Below are 21,508 nucleotides of genomic sequence, written 5' to 3' on the forward strand. Positions count from 1 at the left end.
CTGTGCAAATTCACTATTCATTCAAAGCGTTTAGTAGTTCATACCAAGACAGAAGGATAGCTTTTTAAGGACACCTGCCATTCTTTTTACAATCTCTTTGGCATCCAGTTTCATGTCCGACTTTCTGTATGACAAGTATATATATATATATATATATATATATATATATATATATATATATATATATATATATATATATATACACTAATACACATCGCAGTCAGAAGGAGTCAAACTGTGTAGCAGCCATAGTGCATAGCAATTATTTTTGGCATCCAGTGACTGGATTACACAAGGTCGATTGATGCTTTTGCTAAAATCATAGGAAACCGTGCTCATCAAGTCCTTTTGGAGTAATCGGGTTCCACTTTGCAGTAGTCTTTGTGGTCGGATAGCCTGCAAGACAAAAGCCAAGGACTCAATTAATCCAAACATTTACAAAAAGGATTAAAAAAAAAAAGTTATATCATCATTGGTACCTAATTCTGATCTGCTTTTGGAAAGCTCTGGTGGTTGAACATCTGACAAAGGGAGCCTTCCTTCCACGTCACTCTCCCCTGATGACGTATGGTCTTCTGCTTTCATGTAGGCGGGTCTCTTGTGGTATTTGGCCCTGTAAGTGTCCGTCATACAGCTGTCCACAGAAAAGTACGTGGTGGGAAGAGCCATATCCGTCAGACCGGGGGAGTGCGTGCCGTCATCGTGTCCGAGGTACGGGCTGGGTAACCTCTCGTCGCTCTCGCTGGCCGACAGATCGTTCCGGTCCTGATCCGATGACCCCGACTTGGAGCTGGCATCTGACGAAAGCCGGTGCTCGGCAGGTGTTTCAATCCACCGACGCAGGGTGGTGTGCGAGAGTGGGGACAAGCCATTTTTGGGTTCGTAGCGGGGGGACCGCGGTGGCACTTCCGGGGGTTGGGAGTGGACGGCAAATGGGTCGGCGTGACTTTCGCCAAAGGTCTTGGGGGGTAAAGGCGGGGGATAGTTGTGCGAGAAAGGGTCTATGTGGGCAAGAGGGCCGGTCTCTTCTTGTTCAGAGAAAGGCCCAGCGAGGTCATCCGAGCTGTTCCACTCAGAACTGCTGGTCTTTGCTAAGTAACGCGGCACGGGGCTCACAGGGCTGCCGTCCACGCTTTCCTCCTGTTCGCTGTCCAGACCATTGTTCTTTTCAAAAATCCCAGGAGTGTACCGGAAGGCTCTTCTTCTGTTACAGGCGGGGGGAAAAACAACAAAAACAAACAGTATTTTATTTGCCCGCGAGCCAAATTAACACACAACTTACACAGCGTTCTTTTAAAAAGACCTTTTCTTACCTTTGTATCGGCTGAGCGGATAGGACGTCTCCGTCTCGTAGATCTGGAGATTCTCTCCCTTGCTCACCTAAACAATAATGAAGCCTCATGAGCATTTCTATATCACAACACACTCATTTGTAAAGTCATGGGCATCACGAGCAGATGGTCCAAAAAAATAGAGCTATGTAACATCTGCCGTTGGTTTTTTTTATTTGAACACAGCTACAGTACTGTTTTTTTTTTCCCGGTGTCTCTCCAGCAAAGACATGTTATCTAACAGGGGTCATGGGGAGGCCCTTTGCCTGGTGCTGTGAGAGGAAGTATCAAAGCAGCGAGTCTGGCAGAGCGCCCTCAGGCCCCCTGTGTACCACTCTGACTGTCTGATCCAGCCAAAGAACGTGGCCCCTCAAAGGGAATTTGGGTTCATATCCAGCTGGCTTAGAGCTAACAGTGCTAATAAAACAATAAGGACCCTGAATGAACTCGAGCCGATTTAGAAGTTGCATCATACGCATACTAATGAACGCGAGGGAAATTCGATCAAGCCATTAGGGTCAATCGCGTCATAATGTGATGTCAATGAATTATGCGGCAATCATTTGGAGATGACAGCTGATTTTAGCCATTAGATCAGCAAAAGCCACATGTTTAAAAACGGCTCCCTAGGTGTGGGCCGGTGTGGAGCTTAGCCAAGTTAGCAGGGTGGGTGTGATTTACAAGGCCTGAGACAGACAACAGCTGACTAACGGGACAAGGAAGAGAGTGAGTGGCTGAGGACCATCTGTGATGTGTCAGCATACCCTCCCCCCCCCCCCCCCGCTGTGCTCTCTCAAAGCATTAGTGGCTAAATCCTTTGTGCTGGCATGCAATTACGCCAGGGTCAGACTCCAGACTCCAGATCCCCTCCACAACACTATTGCATTTTTAAGCCGCTAAGTCCATGTGGCAATTCACAATTTGATGACGCTGATCTGCAATGTTGGCAAGCAATTGCAACAATATCATTCCCAAAAACAAAAACAAAAAAAAGGACGGCGTTTTACAATGCTTTCTCTCTCATATTTATGTTCACAATCACTGTGGCCAAGAGGAAGGTTGAAGGAGAAAGCAGCTGGATAAGGAAAGGGCAAGGCGACTGGATTGCCGGGTTGCCCGTTGTCAGTTCTCGTTGAAATCAAAAAGATGTTTCAGAAAACCGCTATCAAATAATCGCTATAATTCCATCCAAATCAATTCTTCAGGTTCAGGGTCTGGCTTATCTCCAGAAAACATTCATCTCAGTGGAGTTTTTTTTTAGGGATCACCGCTGTAGCTGCGGATGCCAGCGAAACAGATGTACTCAAGGTGTCCTGCCGTTTACACGGCCTACTGCACTTGCCTGGGAAGCCGTCCATGTACTGCGATTGCGTGGATTAGGCTAAGGTTCGGTTATCTAAACGGCACCAAGTGGTGTGCAACACAATTTCCCATTCGCTTGTTAACTTGAAAGCAAGTTACTTATTCGGATAAATGAATGTGAAGCTGTCTCATTTGCATTCTTTTTTTTCTTTTTAGCACTTAATAAAGGCGTGAGCTTTCATCGGTTGACATATTAAGAGCCATGTTATGCGTGTGCTACTATAAATTCATCTTTGAAACACTTGTAAGGACAGAGATACTCTACTGGTGTAAATTACTTACAGGCCGGTCTCTAATCCCATTTCCACATAAAGCATAACTGAGAAAGGTTCAGGAGAGGCACCTGTATGGGGCCTGCTGTTGTCCACTAAAAGTTATTCAGGACATTGAACTGAGGGGAACAGAGAACATCATTTCAATTATACCAACTGTCAGGGTGTGAAACTCCTGGAGGAAATAGAAAATGTGCCTCTGCACAGACCATGAAAGCAAATCCAAACTCGGTTTTGAGAAATTGTACATGCAAAAATTCCTGACAGCCCTTTGAAGTTTTGTTGATGCGACGAAAAAAAAAAAACACATTTCAGTTCTAAGGCTGTCAAGTTGAGATTTGTAGTTCTCTGAGTTCTGCTGTCTGGGGTACTTAAAATTCTTCAACATCAATCAGACTCTCAGGCGTATTTGCAGTTCAGCTTTTCATTGAGACTATGTGGGGGGGGAAGAGAAATCAGCCCTGGAAAAATGTCAAGTTTTTCAGACAATTGTATCGGTCAGTGGCCAGAACTCACACCGTGTTGATATGGCCCAGGCATGGGAACACTATGCCGAGTGAACTTTGTGTCACAAGCATTGTTTCAGATAGGATATATATATATATATATCTCACACTAATCATAACTTGGAGTTTTACACATACACGAGTGCCAAGTAAAGCACACAGCTCTTCTGTTTATGTAATCATAATAATCAATCATGTGCAAACTGAGCCGTAAGAGCGTCTCAAGTGACAATCTGTGAACTCTTGACGAGGTCTGCAGGAGCCACCGGAGCCAATAAGGTGACTAAGCGAGGCCTAGACCCAGACTAGAGGTCCCTCGTTTGACGCAGCGAACGAGCACGAGAATGATTCGTCAAAAAAACGGCAAAGACCCACCCACGTGTGTGTGATTTGAGAAAGGATTTTGGACTTAAATGGACAACTGGAATCTGCTCAGCGTTCACTGAAACTGCAGCTCAGGCCAGACTACCGCCGCTGAACTCGGGCCAAATGGCCTTAGGACACATTAACTGCAGCTTGTCAATACAATTTGCAGACAGCAGGGCGTAAATTCCCCCATACTGATTTTAAAATGGCTCCTGAAGAACCAAAAGACCCCATCAGAGAGACTTTTCAAATAGAAAAAGTCTTCGGAAATCGTACTAATCAAAGAGGAGGCTTAAAAAAGGCACAAAGGGGGCAAGTGTGAGAGAGTAAACAAAATCATTAAGTGCGTCTCATACAAAAAAGGTAACACATTCTACAAACAAGTATAAAATGTAGCTTTGTGCAATCATTTGTGAGCAGACACAGACAAGCCTTTCAGGGAACCGGCAAAATGACAAGACCGGCATTCAACACTACGCATGCATGCTTGTTTCTCCGACTCACTGCACTTGCGCAAAAGCTATTTTCAACTCTGACTAAAACTCAAGGAAGACAAATCATAGCTGCCGTGTTTCTATGCTGCGTTTTGGAACACTTTGGGACCTTGAAATAGCTGCAGTGCTACTTAATGGCATTTTCATTGCCTCATGTTTGAATACCACCTTCTGACAGGCCCAGTCGTGGCATTTTCTGCCCGGCCGGGCACAGCTGGGTGGCCCCTACAAGAACACTCATCTTCCCCTCTTATTCAGGATTAACTCAGCGTGTTCCCGTTGAGGGAATTAAGAGAGGCTTGGTTTGTTTTTTTTAAAGATACTTCTTAATTTAAAAATATATTTTGCTCCCTTTTCTCTGTGTATTACAAGTAAGCATGTGCTAGATAAAGAATGTGAAGGCTGTCCGGGCCCCCTAGTGCTATTCATGTCATCTAATCTCCCTCCATCCTGTCTAGAAGATAAAAATAACCATTCCAAACTGATCCCCAAAATGTTGTATCCCCATGGATCTCGATAGCGGTTTATCATTTGATATTTATTATCTTTGAGTGCCTTCTTTCACCCTTTCTTATTTTATCTTTTATATGCGTGAGGAAGGACTGGCTTGATGTTTCCTTTAAGCCCGTGTACACTTCTCTGTGTGCTGCATAACATAAACTTTACTCAGGAAAAAAATAAAAAAAGGTCAAGGCCCGTCAGTGGGGAACCAGAGCACACTTATTTCCATACAGTATCCCAGTATCAATCAGGCTGCGACCTTACACTACTGATGGAACAATAAATCAAGGAAATTGCTTAGTACTATCTTAATGTTTCAGATCCTCACGACACACAGGCGCCTATTGGACAGAGGAAATTTCTTTAATGTCAGGGCCAAGTCTTTGGGAAAGACTGATTTATTTCCACAAGGCAACACACAGAAAACCTATATTCCTTCTGGATTTACATATATGTTGAAATGACAAAATGATTTTCCCATTTTTGCTTTAATGACTCCTACCAAATGTTTAAATACATAACAAATCCTAACCACTGTATATTTTAAATGTGAGCTCTCTCGGATGATGTACACGCAGGTGTCACCAGTAACATGCAGGATAAGCAGACGTCGTTAAATTAAAGTTATTGGTGCGCAGAAATATGAAGCGTGAGAATGACTTACCAGTGGAGTATGTGGAGTGCAATATGTCAGCCTTCAAATCGTCACTTCTTCTCTGAGGGAAGTGATCCCTAAAATAGAAAATAAATTCAGTTATTCATTTATTGAGGATATACGTTATCATCATTGATTGTGTGGCGTAATCCGATACTAACTCCTCATTTCTGCTGTATTATTATTTTCTTTGGTGTGAAGAAAACATCTTATTGTCAAAAAGGAGTGCTTCTGTTTTCTTTCCCTTTGTCGTTACTGTGGGGCAGCTGCGGTTTCCGTGTGTAACTGCTATGCGTTGTATGTGCTGTTAAATGTTTAAAGATGTTGGAATAAACCTAATGAAACTGGTTGAAAAAAAAAAAAGAAAAGCCATGCCATATTACCAAAATAAAATTCCGTGAATTTCATACCGACTTCAGGCCTTAACCCAGTCCCAGAAGAAAAGGAGCAATATACTGTCAAGAGATAGGCTTGAATAATTCACTTGCGGTTGAGGAAGTCAGCTATCGGCTGGCTCTCCCCTCCGAGTACAGGAGATGTCAGCGAGTTGGGATCATTATCTCCAAACAAAACCTGCACTACAAAGCCATCAAATGACAGCCAAACATAATAAGGCTGGCACATCTGCCGTGTGTGCATTTATGTTAAATGGGTCTTGCTATTCTTAGAACAGTTTGTTTGCAATGTTTAATCATTTAAAGATGGCAGCACTTTTGAGACTCAAATCCATAAATGATTAGGGCATGGGTGGGATGACAGAGCACAGTTCTGACACTTGTATCAGACAGCAGAAATTGTGAAACAGACATTTCGGTCAGACATTGCCGAGCCAAGATCTTTGCCTACTTGGCTGATAAGAACTCTCTTTTACCTCGTGAGATGCAGCTCAGAAATGGTGCGCAGGTCTTTGGAAGAAAGGTTGTCTACCACAGGCGAGTCAAGATTTGCCGAGCCATTGCTTAGTCTGTCACTACTTTCATATCCGGATTCAGTCCGCTGGATCTTCCAGTTGTCATTCCGCACTTTAAGAGCCGCTGAGCCCTTTGACCTGTCCTTGTCGCTGTAGCCGCCCCGGCTATCCGAGTCCAGCGAGCTTCGGCTGCCGCCCGTTTCATGCCTCTGCTCGTCCTCGTAGATGGTCATCAGGCTCTTAGGTTTGCGTTCTTCTCTGCCCCCCCACGTAAAATCTCTGTCGAGCTCTCGGTCACGGGAGGGCGACTGACTGCTGGGTCTTCTCCGCGGGCTGTGCTGCCTTCGCTCTTGACTAACCGAGTTACCGCCACTCAAAACACTGTCCACGTTTAACGCCTCGCGCATGGGCTTCCAGGGGCGGCTGGGCCTGCTGCGGCTGTTCCCTCCGCTTCCGGGACGCTCCCTGGAGTCCTGGCTGCTGTCAGTATCGTATCCGTTGGAGACTTGGTCTACTCTCCGGCTGTGATGACCACTGCCGATGCTGGGCACTCTGGGCAACACTTGGACCCTCGAGTGAGAGCGAGGGAGCTCATGCGAGGACCGTCCACCGAGGTGCGGCGTTCGCTCGGTCCGTATGGGACCTTTTCCTTGGCTGCTGTACAGACGAGTCTCCAGGTGTTGTTTGAAGCCATTCTCCGGAGGGGAGACGGAGCGGGAGTAGGTCCTGTCCTGACCCGGATCTGCTTTTAAACAAAAGGACGTTTCATGAGAGCTTGAACAGACGAACACATTCAAAGTAGATTTTAAATCATGATTCAAGACTTTGAACATTAGAAATATGTTAAATCTATTAAGGCAGGATTTTAAGTTTACTTAAACTTGTCTCACCTTCAAACTGTTAAAAATCTGTCTAGCTATCTGCCTGATGCCAAAAGACAGTGTCATGAATAACAATGCCAAGAACAAAAATTGACTTTCACTGACACCTTGACACAAAGCTGTGCTAAAGCACAGTGCAAGTTGGGGCGGCAGGAGAGAGAAGGGCATGACGACAACAGGGTTACTGACATTTATGTGCGCGGGTGACAGGAAGGTGTGAATTACAGCCGACAGGAGTCAATTTTCTTCCATAGAGTGTACACAGAGGGTAACCAGCTCAGGTACAGACAGCCATGCAGATACACATAATACAATGTGTATTTGTGTGTGTGTGTATAGGCCTACATGTATAGGTACGACATGTCTGTGTGACAAATTATGTCTGCTTTTACAAGGACACTTCCAGCCATAATAGTCACTTTCAGAATATATGGCCAGAGATCCGTCCTGGAAACTAGTTCCTACTTGTCAAGCTATAGATGCACCCGCACACACTCATTTATCTCCCCGGGCAGCGACATTTCTGATTTCAATCGTCTGCGAAAGGTTTTGTTTTCATCTCGGAAACGCAACCAAAAAAGACAATTCTATTTAATTTGTATTGGATGCATCATGTAAATGACCTGGAGAATGTGATACGCTGTAACGTCACGTTTGGAGGAACAAAGAGTGAATTTAATACTTCATATAACTGTCAGTCCTTGGAAAGCCCGCAAGAGATACAGTCCCTATTGCTTCGGATTTTGCTGACTTCGTGCTACAGTTAAATCACTATAAACATTGTGCTCTACGAGAGATAGAGATTATATATATATATACATTCATACACACACAGTATATGATACCTGTGTGTTTTAAAGAGTTTCTGCATTGTTGTCAACCGTACACAAGGCTGTGGACCATGTTGGAAGAATGGTAAAAAATGTCTAACTCAATACAGCCAGAAATCATTGATAAATACCTTGGGGTTATCCCACGAATCCAATATGAGCGGCGAAGTTGCTTAAGCTTTTCTTGAGTAGACTTTTTAGCAAAGTGCTAGCCTGGGCATGAGCCCCGCGCTGCTGTAAATTTATACTACTTACATTAACTGTAGTGTCACCTGCAGCCTCGCCATACATCACGGCAGAGACACTAGCCTCCTTAAGCGGACTGCATTCAATCAGAATGGGGACGTGAGCTTGCTGCTAACACAGGCTACTGCTGTTGACATGGTGGATTTGAGAGTGTGGTAGAATTGTGCTCCGTAATCCCTTCACTGATACTTAATTGAAAGCAGTGGTGTACTAAAAGAGTATTAAAGTAGTCGACCAATCAGCCGACTGATTACAACCAACACACAGTGTGTGGGGTCGATGGGACACGGGCATGTTGTGCCAGGAATATGCATTTCTTTTGAGTTAAATTCCCCCTCTAATTAAATCATACAGTATGAGATCTACTTTCTAGTGTATGTTTGTAAACGTAGACCACAGAGAGGAGAACCAATGGCTCTGAATATGAGAGAGTGGGATGAAGGCAGGCTCTAACAGACGTCAGCACTTAATCCCCTTTCTGACACATTGCTCCCGAACCGACGGTTACATAAGGGCTGGGGAAGTGGAAGGCTAGCCTTTTGTATTTAAAGCCTGACAGTTATAATGCGTATGCCTATAAATCCACACACTATCAATGTGCGACCAACCTCTGTGGCGTGACTCCGGCCTCCGATGACCGCTCCTATCGGGCTCTCTTCTGGACGGATGCATCCCACGCATCTCTCCTGCTCTCTGGGCAACTTCTCGAGAGATATCCCTGAGGCGACTCTTGGGTTCGCTGGTGCCAATTTTCACTACGAAACAAAGGAGATGACAGGTAGAACCATGACGAATTTGGCACAATTTCCTTAATGGAGGGACAGAGGGGATGTAACGAGTATGTAATTGATTCAGATTTTTATTTTTTTTTCTCAGTTGGAACTTAATCAGGTGGGGTTTTCACCATTAAAATATTTTCATCACAGTGTCTAATCTATTGTCCCTAAATCCTCTCTCTGGTCACTGTTTTCCATCTCTTAGTCCCCAGCACCCCCAAAGCGCTGAGCAATTGGAGAGCGTGTAGACCTTGGGCCGATGTATGCGGTACAATTTCTGCTACGTGAGGGGGAAAGGCGGCAAGGTGGAAACACGCCCATGCAGAGGCTTCCCTGCTCTGTCTCTCGTCATTATTAATGGTGAGTCATGACACTGGAAGACATGATCACACTGGGGGGCTGTTAGCTGTCTGAGAGTTCAACGGGAATCTCTGTGAAGAGAACATTCATTTAAAAAAAAAAAATGTTTTTGACTACATTTGTGAGACTCAATATTCTGTTTAACACAAAAAAACTATGTGTAATAGTTCACAAGATGACGAACCAGTTTAATTATGAGACTTTAGATTTAAATGTGATGCTTCTGAAAGCTCGGAGTGACTACTGATAACATTGTTTTTATTGTCTTTCCAGTAAGGTCATTTACTTTTCTTAACTTATCTCTTCTTCCCAATGTACACTCTTCTCTGTACTTGCACTTAAGTGTGTGCAGAATTGGCAGCTCTCTGTGATCTCCTCGATGAGGGTCCCTAATCCCCCTCTGCATAACCAACATGGCCAGAAGTTGTTCTACAGCGAAGATATTTAATTATCTCTTCTTCTGGTTGCTATGCCAAATCTGTTTGCACTCGCTAAAAACTACAACCAACGCCCAATGTCTTTTTTTTTTGCAGCACATTTCTTTCATTGCACGTTTTTCCACTCTTGATCAGTGCGAGACACTCCGTTTCCACAAGCACACATTGTGTGTTAAAACCATAGTTTTGTTAAGGCAGATAAAAAATTCAAAAACACCTGATTTAAATGGCATCTTAAAATGAAAACGTATGCAGTGTGTTCCTCCACATCTTGAGTTACGAATCTCCCTCTCTTTGCATTCTCAACAATTTCAGTCTTTTCATATTTCCCCTCCTACCTGGTCCCCGTTCTCCACTGGGCTGAATGCTGCCCCTGCTGAGGGTCGAAGGGCTCTTCTGTTTGAAAGAGCCGTGGCCCAACAGAGCGTTCAGATTCTCCCTAGTGAGGTCCAGCTTCTTGTGGGCTACAACTGGAGACTCTAAGCCTGTGGAGGAAGAAAAAAAGGAAACATAAAACATGATTAAAATCAAGTCAAGGTTATGCCATATATGAATCATTTCTTTTCCAAAACACCTTATTTCCTAAAGTTGTATGACAAAAAAAAAAAAAAATTTGAAATCAACAAATACACAGCGTGCGCCTGACACTAAGAAACTGAATTTAAATTACAGAATCCACACAAAATTCTCCCTAGGTTATGCAGGATCATCCAGTTTGGTCCGGCGCCCTGTCAGCTCTGATGGGCAGTGAGCGGCTGCCACAGCTTGGACCTGGGGCACGGCCAGCATGCAGAGTTGGAGGAGGATCTTTAAAGGGGATAAAAACCTCACCAACCAAACAAATCCAGGGATGTATAATCCCAACGGCAGAGATATTCAGCTGTCATCAACAAATTTTCATTACTGCCTGCAAAGGCAAAAAATATGATCTGGGATTTTACACGTCCTATAAATAATTGTTTTTTGTTTTTCTGAATTAGATTTCCATTTAAAGGGATTTGTAAATGCGTGTGTGAATATACCTGTATTCACCCACCTTCTGCCCAAAGTGGTTGACTTCAACACCCGTCTAATCTTTCAAAAATATTAGATTAATCTTTAAAAATCCCCCAAATCAACCATTTCAATTAAGTTAATTGTATTTTGACAAACTGTAGGCCATGTCTATGTATGATGCCGCACAAATGAAATCTTAAACAAAGATATCATAATAGAGTATCTAAATGTGCTCCCCATATTCTTCCCCGATTGTAATTAAAAGCGATAGACGAGTATTTTTTTTGACAAGGCAGCAATAACTGTTAATAAGACGCCTGCGGGCAGACGCCTACGGGCAGATGCCTGCGGGCAGACGCCTACGGGCAGACGCCTACGAGCAGACGCCTACGGGTAGACGCCTACGGGCAGAGGCCAGACGCCTACGGGCAATGAACAGCATTGGGTCTCCCTCTACTGCCCGCGCTGCAGTGACAGAGCCGGTTGAAAACTGTCAGTTTCCCTTCAAACACTTAATCAATGGAATTTCTAAAGTAGCAGGCAGATTATTTTATGGTTGTATTAGTGTTTTTTAGCAGCAACAAGAACAGAGGATTTCATTTTGTATTTGTGATGTGGCAGCCATATAGCTCGTCTCTTTTAGCCCCCCACCCAAAAAAGCCCAGTCTGCCCTGATTGACTCGCAAAAAGGTGACAGAAGAAAGGGAGCCAAATGAAAGGCTTGTTGAATCTCATGTTTGTTTCCGACGTCTATGCAGCCCACAAAAAACTGACAGGGTCGTCATATTTTGCAGTTTGTGGGTTGGTATGCAGTTATGTGCACAAGCACAACGTTTCTTTATAATATGTCCCCTTTAAATGTGTGCTGAGGGAATAAAAGCACGACTTAAATCAAACAACAGCCTTGCAAGAAGTTTACATAAAAACATTGTGTCTTTTTAATTTGCCACCTACCTGTAAAAAACACTCAACACAAGCTATGTTTGCAGAAGCATACGAGTTTTTCTTTTCTTTCCTCCACATCGAGCACTATTCTTACGACTATAAATAAAAAAAAAAAGAGAGAGCGGTAGCTGCCGTGCTGAGCTTCATTTTAACGAGGCTTTTACAGTCTGGCACTATAATCAAATAGGTCATTTGGGATAGGATTATGGTTAATGAAAGCAAAGAATAACACGTACCACTAAACAGCAATAATAACAAAGATATATCTATCCCAAAGGAATTTGATGTTGTCATTTGTATAAAAGGAGACTAAATTAACACCTCATCTTCCCCCATAGATTATAACTATGTTGCCAACAGAATCTCTATATGTTCATAATGATGAGGACTTTTAAATGTCATCATTATTACCTCTGACCTATTATTTATTTATTAGGGTCATTATTCCAGTAAATGTTGGCACAGTGGAAACAGTAAATATAAACCAATGCAGGACCAGGACTGATGGAAACGGGCCCTACCTTGCATTTCTCCATTGAGAGGGGTCTTGTGGCGAGAGTGGCTGCTGTTTTGTCTTGGGGCATCATCTGCGGCGATGGCACTCCCGTCTGGGTTGGCGTAAAAGAGGAGAAGAGGCTGGAAGTGACCTTTGATACATTTGCTGACCACATCTTTCCACCTGGAGCCGATCTACAGCAAAAGACAAAGGAAAGGTGGTCAATGCATCTGCAGATTTTGTGCAGAGTCTAGATTTGTGAGTAAATATATCACACTGAGGCCAAATAGCCCCACCTCATTAACTGAGCGGTGTAAGGTGCGTGTATCACCACGAAGGCACCACATAGGCAGGCTGCAGGCTAACAGATGCTTATGTGCTCCGTAATTAAGCAAATGATGGTGGAAGGGGAGGAGGAGAGATGTGATAAAAAAGAACTAATGCAAAGCAAAACAAAGGAATGTTGCAGAGATGGATAATAAAAAAAATAGACTTGATGTGAACACTTACTGGACTGTAAAAGACTTAAAATCAACAGCCATGCTCAGAGCACCATGAGGCTGTAATGATCATTGCACCTACTTGTCTGAATGTTGTTTTTGGCAACATAAACTAAATATGTAGCTACAACACAACATCTAATCCATGCCATTACCTTCGATGTAATACTGACGCAGCAGTTTTAAATGGCAAACAAATACCTGCGTCAGGTGTCTAGTTGTACCGTCCGTTACAAGAAAAATCTCTAACTCACAAGTCATATATTTCATCTGTTTCATCATACACATTTAACTCATATTTTACGCACTGGAGAAGCAACGATCAGGCTACACTACTGGAGTCATTTAGTGGCTGGGATTTGGGGAGTCACAGAAATGCTGGCAAGTTTCGACCCAGGTACGGACTTGGCAGGCGCTGAGCACTGTAGCTCCTCCATCAGGGGGGGGGGGGGGGGGCTGCACACACAGCACAAGCTGCTGATGGATTGACACAGAGCCAGCCAGCCGCTGCACCACAGTCCCCGAGAAAATTGTGAGGATGTGAAACAAAAGAATTCACAGCCTATAAACTGTACACACACACACACACACACACACAAACACTAGCAACACAACACGGACACACGGCAAACACATGTACACCAAGCAACTCAGCATTCTCAACGACCCCTCAACTTTAACCAGCGATGGGATCCATAAAATAATCTTTACTGGTTATGCTTCACTTCACTACTGCAGTACTTTGAGATGACAGAGTTGGGGAACTGCAGTAGAAATGGATGGGGGGGGGGGGGGGGGGGTAGCTGGCTCTTCAGTGCCATAAAGGCTTAGCAACCCAGAGGCTCATGAAGGGCAATCGATGTGGCCCTTATTGGGCGTTAAAGAGACTTGGTGATGGAGATAGGAGGCTGAACATTGCTCCTCGTTGCTGCGGCTTGTAAAATGAGACCATGTTCCATCAACTCAGAATAGCACGTGTCCATGAATACCTTTCTGAGGTTTCTGTGGTCCATTTGTGCACCGCTAACCTGAGGGGATTGTGATGCAAGATGCAACATAACAAGCCTAATGACTAACTCTTACGTTCACTGTAGACTTCGACACAACATGCAAATAAAGCTTTTCATGTGTTGTAATAGCTCATATTAATTGTGTTGCTGTGTATTACAAATTCTTTTTTTCCCCCATGTCTGTAAAATGCAATTACAAATCCACATCACACACAATTACAATTTCTCAAAGCACAAGATGGATATAAAACAAAGAGCTTAATAAAAGGAAGCTGGAACCAGAAACGGTTTTGGCATGCCATGATATGATCAAAATAGCGGATTACTTTTCCGTGTATGAACTGATTCAGCAAACTGACAAATAATTCAAGCACTAGGGCGCACTGTCTCACCTCTTTCACCGTGGCATCATCAAAGAAGACCCATTTGGAGGACTTGGTGTGAAAGGCAAAGGCACAGTAGTGACGGCTGGAGTAGCAGATCATCCCCACCAGCAGCAGATCTCCCTTTTTGGCATGCTCATCGGTCACCCTGTAGAAGAGCTGTGTCCATACACACACATTAGAGTATATATATATATATATATATATATATATATATAAGCAACAATTAATCACTGGCATCAACACTATAGTAAGTGGGAAGGCAAGTGAGGAATGTTGTTAGTTAGTTCTCCATCAGTAACTCCACCTGTTTATAGATTAAGGTCTGAGGGAATGAACCGGCACTGATTTTACAATCATTAAGAATAAGTGCTGGTCTAGACTAATTCTACAGTGGTCCACAGTATTCTTATTAATTGCCTGAGTACCAACATACAGCGGTAATTTCTGATTTATTTCATAAATAGTGTAAAAATATCAGCAAGATAAAAAAAAGAATGATATAAAAAAAAAAGTAAAGCATACTGCATTCAGCAGACGCATGGAGAAAAGTGTTGGTTTCTTGTTTCTCCCGCCCATGTTTCTAGCACAACCAGTCCTCTGTCTCACGCTCTCAAACAATGTATTTCAAAGCAAACGATGGGGGTGGAGGGCTCACGTTAACACCCAATAAAGTTGCATGAAAGGCTCCTTAATGAATTAAGGCCTTTGTGGCACACTAGTGGGAGGGGGCGGGTGGGGTTCTGACAGATTCTTCTGTTGGTATGCTTTGGAAAACGCACAAGACGAAGCTGTCAAATAAACGGGTTGACTACTTCAACGAAGAAGTTATGCAACGGGTGCTGCGTATGGGCATGGTACTAATCTGAACTTCACTTATTGATTTTTATTGCTTGTAAAGTTCACCCAACACAGTGCACTCCTGAGAAATATTTAATAAGTTGTGTGCCAATTTCTTATCTACATATTTCATGTGAATACTGCAGACAGCCGTACCATATTCATGTGTGTGAAGATGTGCTTTCAGGGACAGACGAGGAGTTCTGTGCGCACATTTGTGCATACTTATGCTCAACAATGTGCGACTATAAATACTGCAACAAAAGCGGTCTTGAACACATGTTTTATCCCCGTCTCAATGACGTCTATTCAGCCCATGTGTTCCCTCAGACAGGCATGCGCAAACACGCTTAGGACAACACAGAAATCAGGGGAGGGGCTTTCTGACAAGCTGACCCAAGGCCAGCAGGGGCTTTTTGATCAGTGGCTCTGGCCAACTGGGCATTGGGTGTTGACTGCTTACGCAACGGCCCCGACTTACAGAGAAATAAATCCCCACTTTATTTCCCACATATGTTCTATTGCACAAAAATAAACTGCCCCTAAAACTGAAAAAAAAAAAAGAAAAGTGATGAAACAGCAGCTGTGTGAGTGAACAAATTTCCAAAATGATACTGACAAACTGAACCATGTCCGGAGAGTTATTTTATATCCTGATTTATAATTAATTAATTCATCTGAAAATTTCAGAGAGATGAAATGGTCTAGCTGTATGTCAGTTTTCTTGCTGGAATTCCGAAAAACATTATAGAGAAGTTTAAAAAAAACTGAATACCAAATTGTAAAATTGTACATAAAATATTGGTTAAAGGAAACTCACTGCAGAAAGACTGAGATGAGGCCCCAGTGAGCGGATAACGTCTTCTGTGAGGTCTGACTGGTCAGAGTCCCAGACGAAGCCGATGGTGACTATCTCTGGGGAGTTCATGAGGACCCGTCTGATCCGAATCCTCTGACCACAGTTGCTCTGGAGGAGAAGGACAAAGACATATAAAACAAAAAGGCTAGTTTTACCCAAAAGTAACTTCACCTAATTACCAAGGAAAGATATCTCAAACTAATCACGACATTCTCAAAGAATGATGAAGGGATGACAGGTTTCTGCAGGACACAGGTGCATTAACAACAATGTGCTTATTAAAACACTTTGCATAAGCCACTTACTGGACAGTTACGAAGGTCCCCTATCGTACTTGCTGCTTGTAACAGATCCCCAAATGACTCGTCTCTGCGCTGAAGCGTCTGTTGACTGAAAAAGATGAGACGCATTGTCAGCAGAAGCATGGGAACGAACCAGCGAGGAAGAGGAAGGCAGACAGAGACAAATGAAGATTAAGGCATGTGGAAAGGAGCTGTGTGTGTGTGTGTGTGTGTGGAAAAGCAAAAGAAAAGTTATGGCCTTGTGAAAATGTGCAGAGAGCCACATGAAAAACAGAGTGGAGCCGGACAGATGCCGATGGGGAAGCAAAGAAAGTTTCATATCGCCTGTGCCTTACCAGAGTGCGGTGGTGGAGACATAATGCACCAGCTCTGTAAACGGCAGCGGGTCGGAGGATGCCCCACAGCTACGGCACACGGACTGTAGAGGAGAGGGAGTCGGAGACCAAGGCGGGGATACAAAAAAAAAAAAAAGGATGTGATTTCAGCACACTTTCTGCTGTCAATGACTAATTATCAAGTCAGCATGTCATTTTCCCAAAAAAAAAGGATTAGAAATAGTCACAGTAAGGAAAAATTAAACAAAAAAAACGTATTTGTATAAACTGTGGCAAGAGATTATGACTCGTCTTGCTGCTTTCCTTGGGCTTTGTAGTGTCCAACTCAAATTAATGAATATATGAAGTTATCAATCTCCCTCTGCCCAAAGCGATCCTCATTGCTTTGCCTCATAGGCTCGGTAATATTTGCCTGATTGGGTGCTCTGAAGTCTAGGTGGACCAAAATCCACAGACTGTGCCCCTAAGGGATTTAGTCCAAAGGCGTATTATCGGTTTGATTTAGAGATAGGACTGGTCTGGGACAGGGACAGAGTCAGTGATGAGCATCGAGGAAGGGTGGTGTTGTGCTGGGATGTTTTTGGTACACCATCTGGGATTTATCTGGTGCTGCTGCTGCTGCACTGTGGAATCTGACCAGAAACCCCCTCCATATTCCTCTGGGTCAACCCAGTATCAAACCATGACGGATTGGATTTCTACTGTCTCAGACAGTGATTCATGTACCTGTGTGTGTGTGTGTGTGTGTGTGTGTGTGTGTGTGTGTGTGTGTGTGTGTGTGTGTGTGTGTGTGTGTGTGTGTGTGTGTGTGTGTGTGTGTGTGTGTGTGTGTGTGTGTGTGTGTGTGTGTGTGCGCTGATTAATCCTAACATTGGCCAGCGTGTTATACTCCTCCACACATTACTGTTGAGGCTGTGCAAACAAACACAGTTTGAACTAAAAAAACAACTAAAAAAACAACGTCTTATTAGTTCTTATTCTTTTTAACACCATACTGACCTGCTCATAAAGTGTCATAGCAAACTTCTGATGCGTGATGCAAGACTTTGAAGTGCAGGCATCCGTCTCCTCAGGCACAATGTGCAGGTGGATCCTCTCCAGTATGTTCTCCTGTGACACAACAGGAGATATATCAGGTATGGCACAAACTATTGCCTACACTGTTGTAGTAAAAGCCCCTCTTTACAAGCACCACAGTTTTTTTTTTTTTAATCTATTTTCACTACAATGAAGGTATTTCCGAGAGCAAAACTGCAGTGCAGTGGGACACATCGTTACATATCAATAGTTCGAATTTAGCCATTTTGTAAACCTGACAGCAGAAGGAAGACATTTAAAGAGCAAGCTATCCTGCAATTTAGCTCCCACCCGTTTCTATGGAGTGCTTGTGAGTTTATAAAATATTAAGGCTGCAAGGTAGGCCTGCAAAGGTTACAGGCACAACTTCACAGCCGGTTAATCTGACACTGGCCACGTCCTCACATAAATTGTGCACTCGCACGCTGCTGCCAATGCACGACATGGTGAATGCTCAAGGGCAAAGATCTGTGTAGGATTAAGAATTAAGATGGTCTATAAAAGATAGGAACTAGGAAGAAAGAAGTTACTGTTGAGTTTTAGTAAGGCAAAGAAAGAAACTAGAATTACCACTCGTGGTTGTATGCCCCTAACAACCAGCCAAGTTTAAGTTTGCATCCATGCATAATTGTATTCTGTTGGACATGTACGTGAAATCGTCAGAATTAGCTTGTGAACTCTTGAGTTATGGTCAAAAACGGGCTTTGTGAGGCCACAGTGACCTCTGACCACCAAATTCTAATCTGCTCATCCTTGTTTGTGCGAGATGTAATGAAATTCCCTCCAGGCGTCTCTGAGATAACACATTCGTGAGAAGGGAGCGGACGGATAACCCGAAAACATAACGCCTCTGGCCACAGCTATCACGGGCACAGAGGCATGAAAAAAAAAAAAGCACCAAAGTTGCTTTCTCTGCTTCTATCTTCATTGTGTTACATTTGCGAGTAACTTCTCATTTGAGAAGCAAAGTGACACACATACATGTTCAAACGTGTGCAACCTAGTGTTCACTTATAGCACAGTCCTTCTGTTCAAGAAACATTAGCTTCCCTCTCTTTGTTTATCCAGCGCAGTGTAATTGGACTTCCGGATAAACAATGAACGCAGGATGAAATCAAGAAACATCTGGGTATACGGTTATTATAGAGGTGATCAAAAGCGTGAGAAGAAAATGAACTAATTAAGCCGGATGAACAGAAAACAAGGTTAAAAAATGAAGGGTAAAATAGCTGGAGGACCCGTTCTATATTTGATGATTAAAGTCAATGCTTGGTTGTGCCAAGAAGAGCAGACAGACTGGAACTGATATGTAAAAAAAAAAAAAGATGAAGGAAGCATAAAAATCGACTTCAATAAAGGCACATAAGTGATGCGACCTAATACCGTCGCACAAAACAGAGAGGTTCAAACGCAACTCTGGCGCTTATATAACCTGTCATGATGATATTTAGCGGCAATGTGGCAGGGGTTGATGGGAGGGGAAGGGAGGGACAGAAGCTCTTTCAGTGACCTCGCCAAACAGTTTGTTGCAAGTGCGTTACCCGAACCGTGTGGCAGGGTAACACACACACACACACACACACACACACACACACACACACATTCCTCTCCATGTGCTGGTCTCCCTCCACAGGACAGACGCGTTGCCACAGGAACTTACAAAGCACTCTGCGGCATCATCCATGAAGCCCAGCTGGAAGCGCTGCTCGTCCTTAAAGGTCTCTGCCAAGGCGTGACGCAGGTTGTCAGAGGGCAGGGCGCGCTCCCGACTGTGCTGGAACTGGGAGAAAATGCCCTGAAGAAGAGAGAGAACAACAACAACTTGTTTGCACATTTTAGTTTTTTTGTTTATTAAAAGCCTTCGCGTCACCCTCGCTGCTCAATTACACAGTCCAGATATGTGAGCCAAACAGCTGCCACATTCGTAATGACAAAGAAGAACTAAACCTTAAAGCAAGCTCCCATTAAAAAAAAAAAGAAAGAAGCCACTGATTGTATTCTACCTTCAATGCACAAAAGATGCAGGATTCTCCCAGACAGAAGTGTCCAGGTAGCTGCCTCAAGCTGCGTCTGAAGATATCCAGCTGCCATAGTACCTACACAAGGGAAAGAGGATGTTAAACCTTGATTCTTTACGCTATAAAACTTTGACATCCGTGGGCGTTTCTGTTACACATGGCAATCAGACATCAGGACTGAGTCTCCAAGGTCATGAGGATGAGGAGTGGGCGAGGGGAAAGAAACAAAAGCCGCAGGAAATGATCCTCTTCAACCAGCTCATCGGTTGTCTCACCCTCTGAGTCACGGTCACCGAGAGCGACCTCACTGTGGGCCTGTCTGCAGTAATGAACTGACTCGCCAGTAGACCAAGAGTCAGAAACAAGACGGTGACTAAGCTTCAAAATAAATAATGGTCATATTTTCAAGAGGGTGGTACATGGTGTACAGCTCCTGGTGGACGACAGCAATGAGAGAAAAAAAAAATGTAAACAAGCAGGTGCCAAATTAAGAAAAAAAGTGTATGTACGTCAGGAGCACCTTGTAATCAGTTTGAATATTATGCAACAAATTAAATATTTTTCGAATGACGGTAATGCCGGTCTGTCCATCACTCTGGTAAAGATTGACTCAACAAAAGTAGTGAAACACAGGAAACTGTATTCATTCCAATAAAGCTCAAAGCACAGTGGTCCTAAATCCTAATAATTAATCTTTAATATGAACGAATCAAATTATAACCTGCTACATATTATGGTTCCTAACAAAGTATGCCAACACATAATGATTTGTTTGAAGAAACCTATAAAGAAGTAATACAGTAACTTCCTTGATTCCTGCTCATATTTGACATACTTACTCACTGTATCAACAGGCACATAATGGATAGCTTAATTAATTCAGGACATTGAATTGGATCCAGCCAAAGAAACAACCAAATCAACAGGACACACCTACCTGCACAGCGCTGTTGAGGAAGCAGCTGTTCTGGCCCGGTTCGTTCAGCAGTCCTTTGGTGGGGGCCAGAGACAGCATGCTCCCCGGCTGGTACGATTTCCCCAGATTGCCCCCCGGCTTCCTGAAGAACTTGACCCATGCCATTGGATAGAAGGGTCTGCCTTTAGACAGGTGGGATAGTCGGACGACTGGGATCGGATCCCTCGGGCCCCTGAAGGAGTGGCTCCCCAAAAGTCTGGGGTTAAAGTTATTCCACGAGCTGCAGCAGCTGCCCTGTCACACATGGGCTTCTAGTCCATTTTCTGCAGCTCATGTAGAAGATCACGTAAAAGGTTTGTTCCCCCCCCCCCCCACCCTCCCTAAAAAAAAAAAAAGGAATAAAAAGTCAACAGAAAAAAAAGTTTATAATCCAAGTCTTTGTTTTGGGAAGCCTTTGATAATCAGCGGTCTAATGCTGATGATAAGATGTGTTTTGACTGTGGTGTGACATGCCACGGTCATCCTGTAATCTTGATGGCGCTGCACAAACAGCGTCAGAAGAGATACTGTTGCCACATGGTCCTGATGCTATTCAAGATATGCAGCTGCACTCAATGGTCCCTCTCAGAGGTCCATCCATAGCAAGGACTGATCCAGGCTGCACAGGAAACAAGGCTGGGCTGTGTTAGAGAGAGAGAAAACAAGATGAAATGAGATTTTACCTGACAGTTTAGAGTGTATTATCATTTACTGCTTTTTTTTATGTATGGATGTGAGCACTATTGTTTTCTAGTATGTTTTGTACATTTTGTAGTCAAGAAATCAACTTTCCTGGACTGTTCTAAGACTACAATCTCCATATCTCTGCTTCTATCTACCTTAGATGTCAACAAAGCTTACGTAT

General features: G+C 43.5%; 1 protein-coding gene across 3 annotated transcripts; it reads right to left on the bottom strand.

Moving 5' to 3' along the window:
• Positions 1-214: 214 nt before the first annotated feature.
• usp53a (ubiquitin specific peptidase 53a) lies at positions 215-20,945 on the bottom strand. Of its 3 annotated transcripts, none has more exons than XM_079184287.1 (16): positions 20,626-20,945; positions 19,674-19,766; positions 19,331-19,465; positions 17,593-17,703; positions 16,594-16,676; positions 16,262-16,346; positions 15,918-16,064; positions 14,267-14,416; positions 12,390-12,558; positions 10,266-10,412; positions 8,963-9,109; positions 6,359-7,139; positions 5,497-5,564; positions 1,314-1,380; positions 480-1,204; positions 215-396 (listed from the first exon to the last, which is right to left on the bottom strand). In XM_079184287.1, exons 1-16 carry the CDS (start codon positions 20,767-20,769, stop codon positions 320-322), a joined length of 3,129 nt encoding a protein of 1,042 aa, XP_079040413.1. In that variant the 5' UTR covers positions 20,770-20,945; the 3' UTR covers positions 215-319. The 3 variants fall into 3 exon arrangements, with proteins under 3 accessions (XP_079040413.1, XP_079040414.1, XP_079040412.1); XM_079184288.1 differs by having other exon boundaries at positions 480-1,201; positions 6,359-7,142; XM_079184286.1 differs by having other exon boundaries at positions 6,359-7,142.
• Between the last annotated feature and the right edge of the window lie 563 nt (positions 20,946-21,508).

Source organism: Pholis gunnellus (assembly GCF_910591455.1).
Source record: "Pholis gunnellus genome assembly, chromosome: 23".
NCBI lineage: Eukaryota > Metazoa > Chordata > Actinopteri > Perciformes > Pholidae > Pholis > Pholis gunnellus.

Excerpts from the sequence above, each read along its gene's own strand:
- usp53a (XM_079184286.1), bottom strand. The coding sequence starts at position 20,769 with ATGGCATGGGTCAAGTTCTTCAGGAAGCCGGGGGGCAATCTGGGGAAA. Across the intron at positions 1,205-1,313 it reads TCCGCTCAGCCGATACAAAG|AAGAAGAGCCTTCCGGTACA; the intron begins GTAAGAAAAGGT and ends CGCCTGTAACAG. Across the intron at positions 397-479 it reads CAAAAGCAGATCAGAATTAG|GCTATCCGACCACAAAGACT; the intron begins GTACCAATGATG and ends TTTGTCTTGCAG.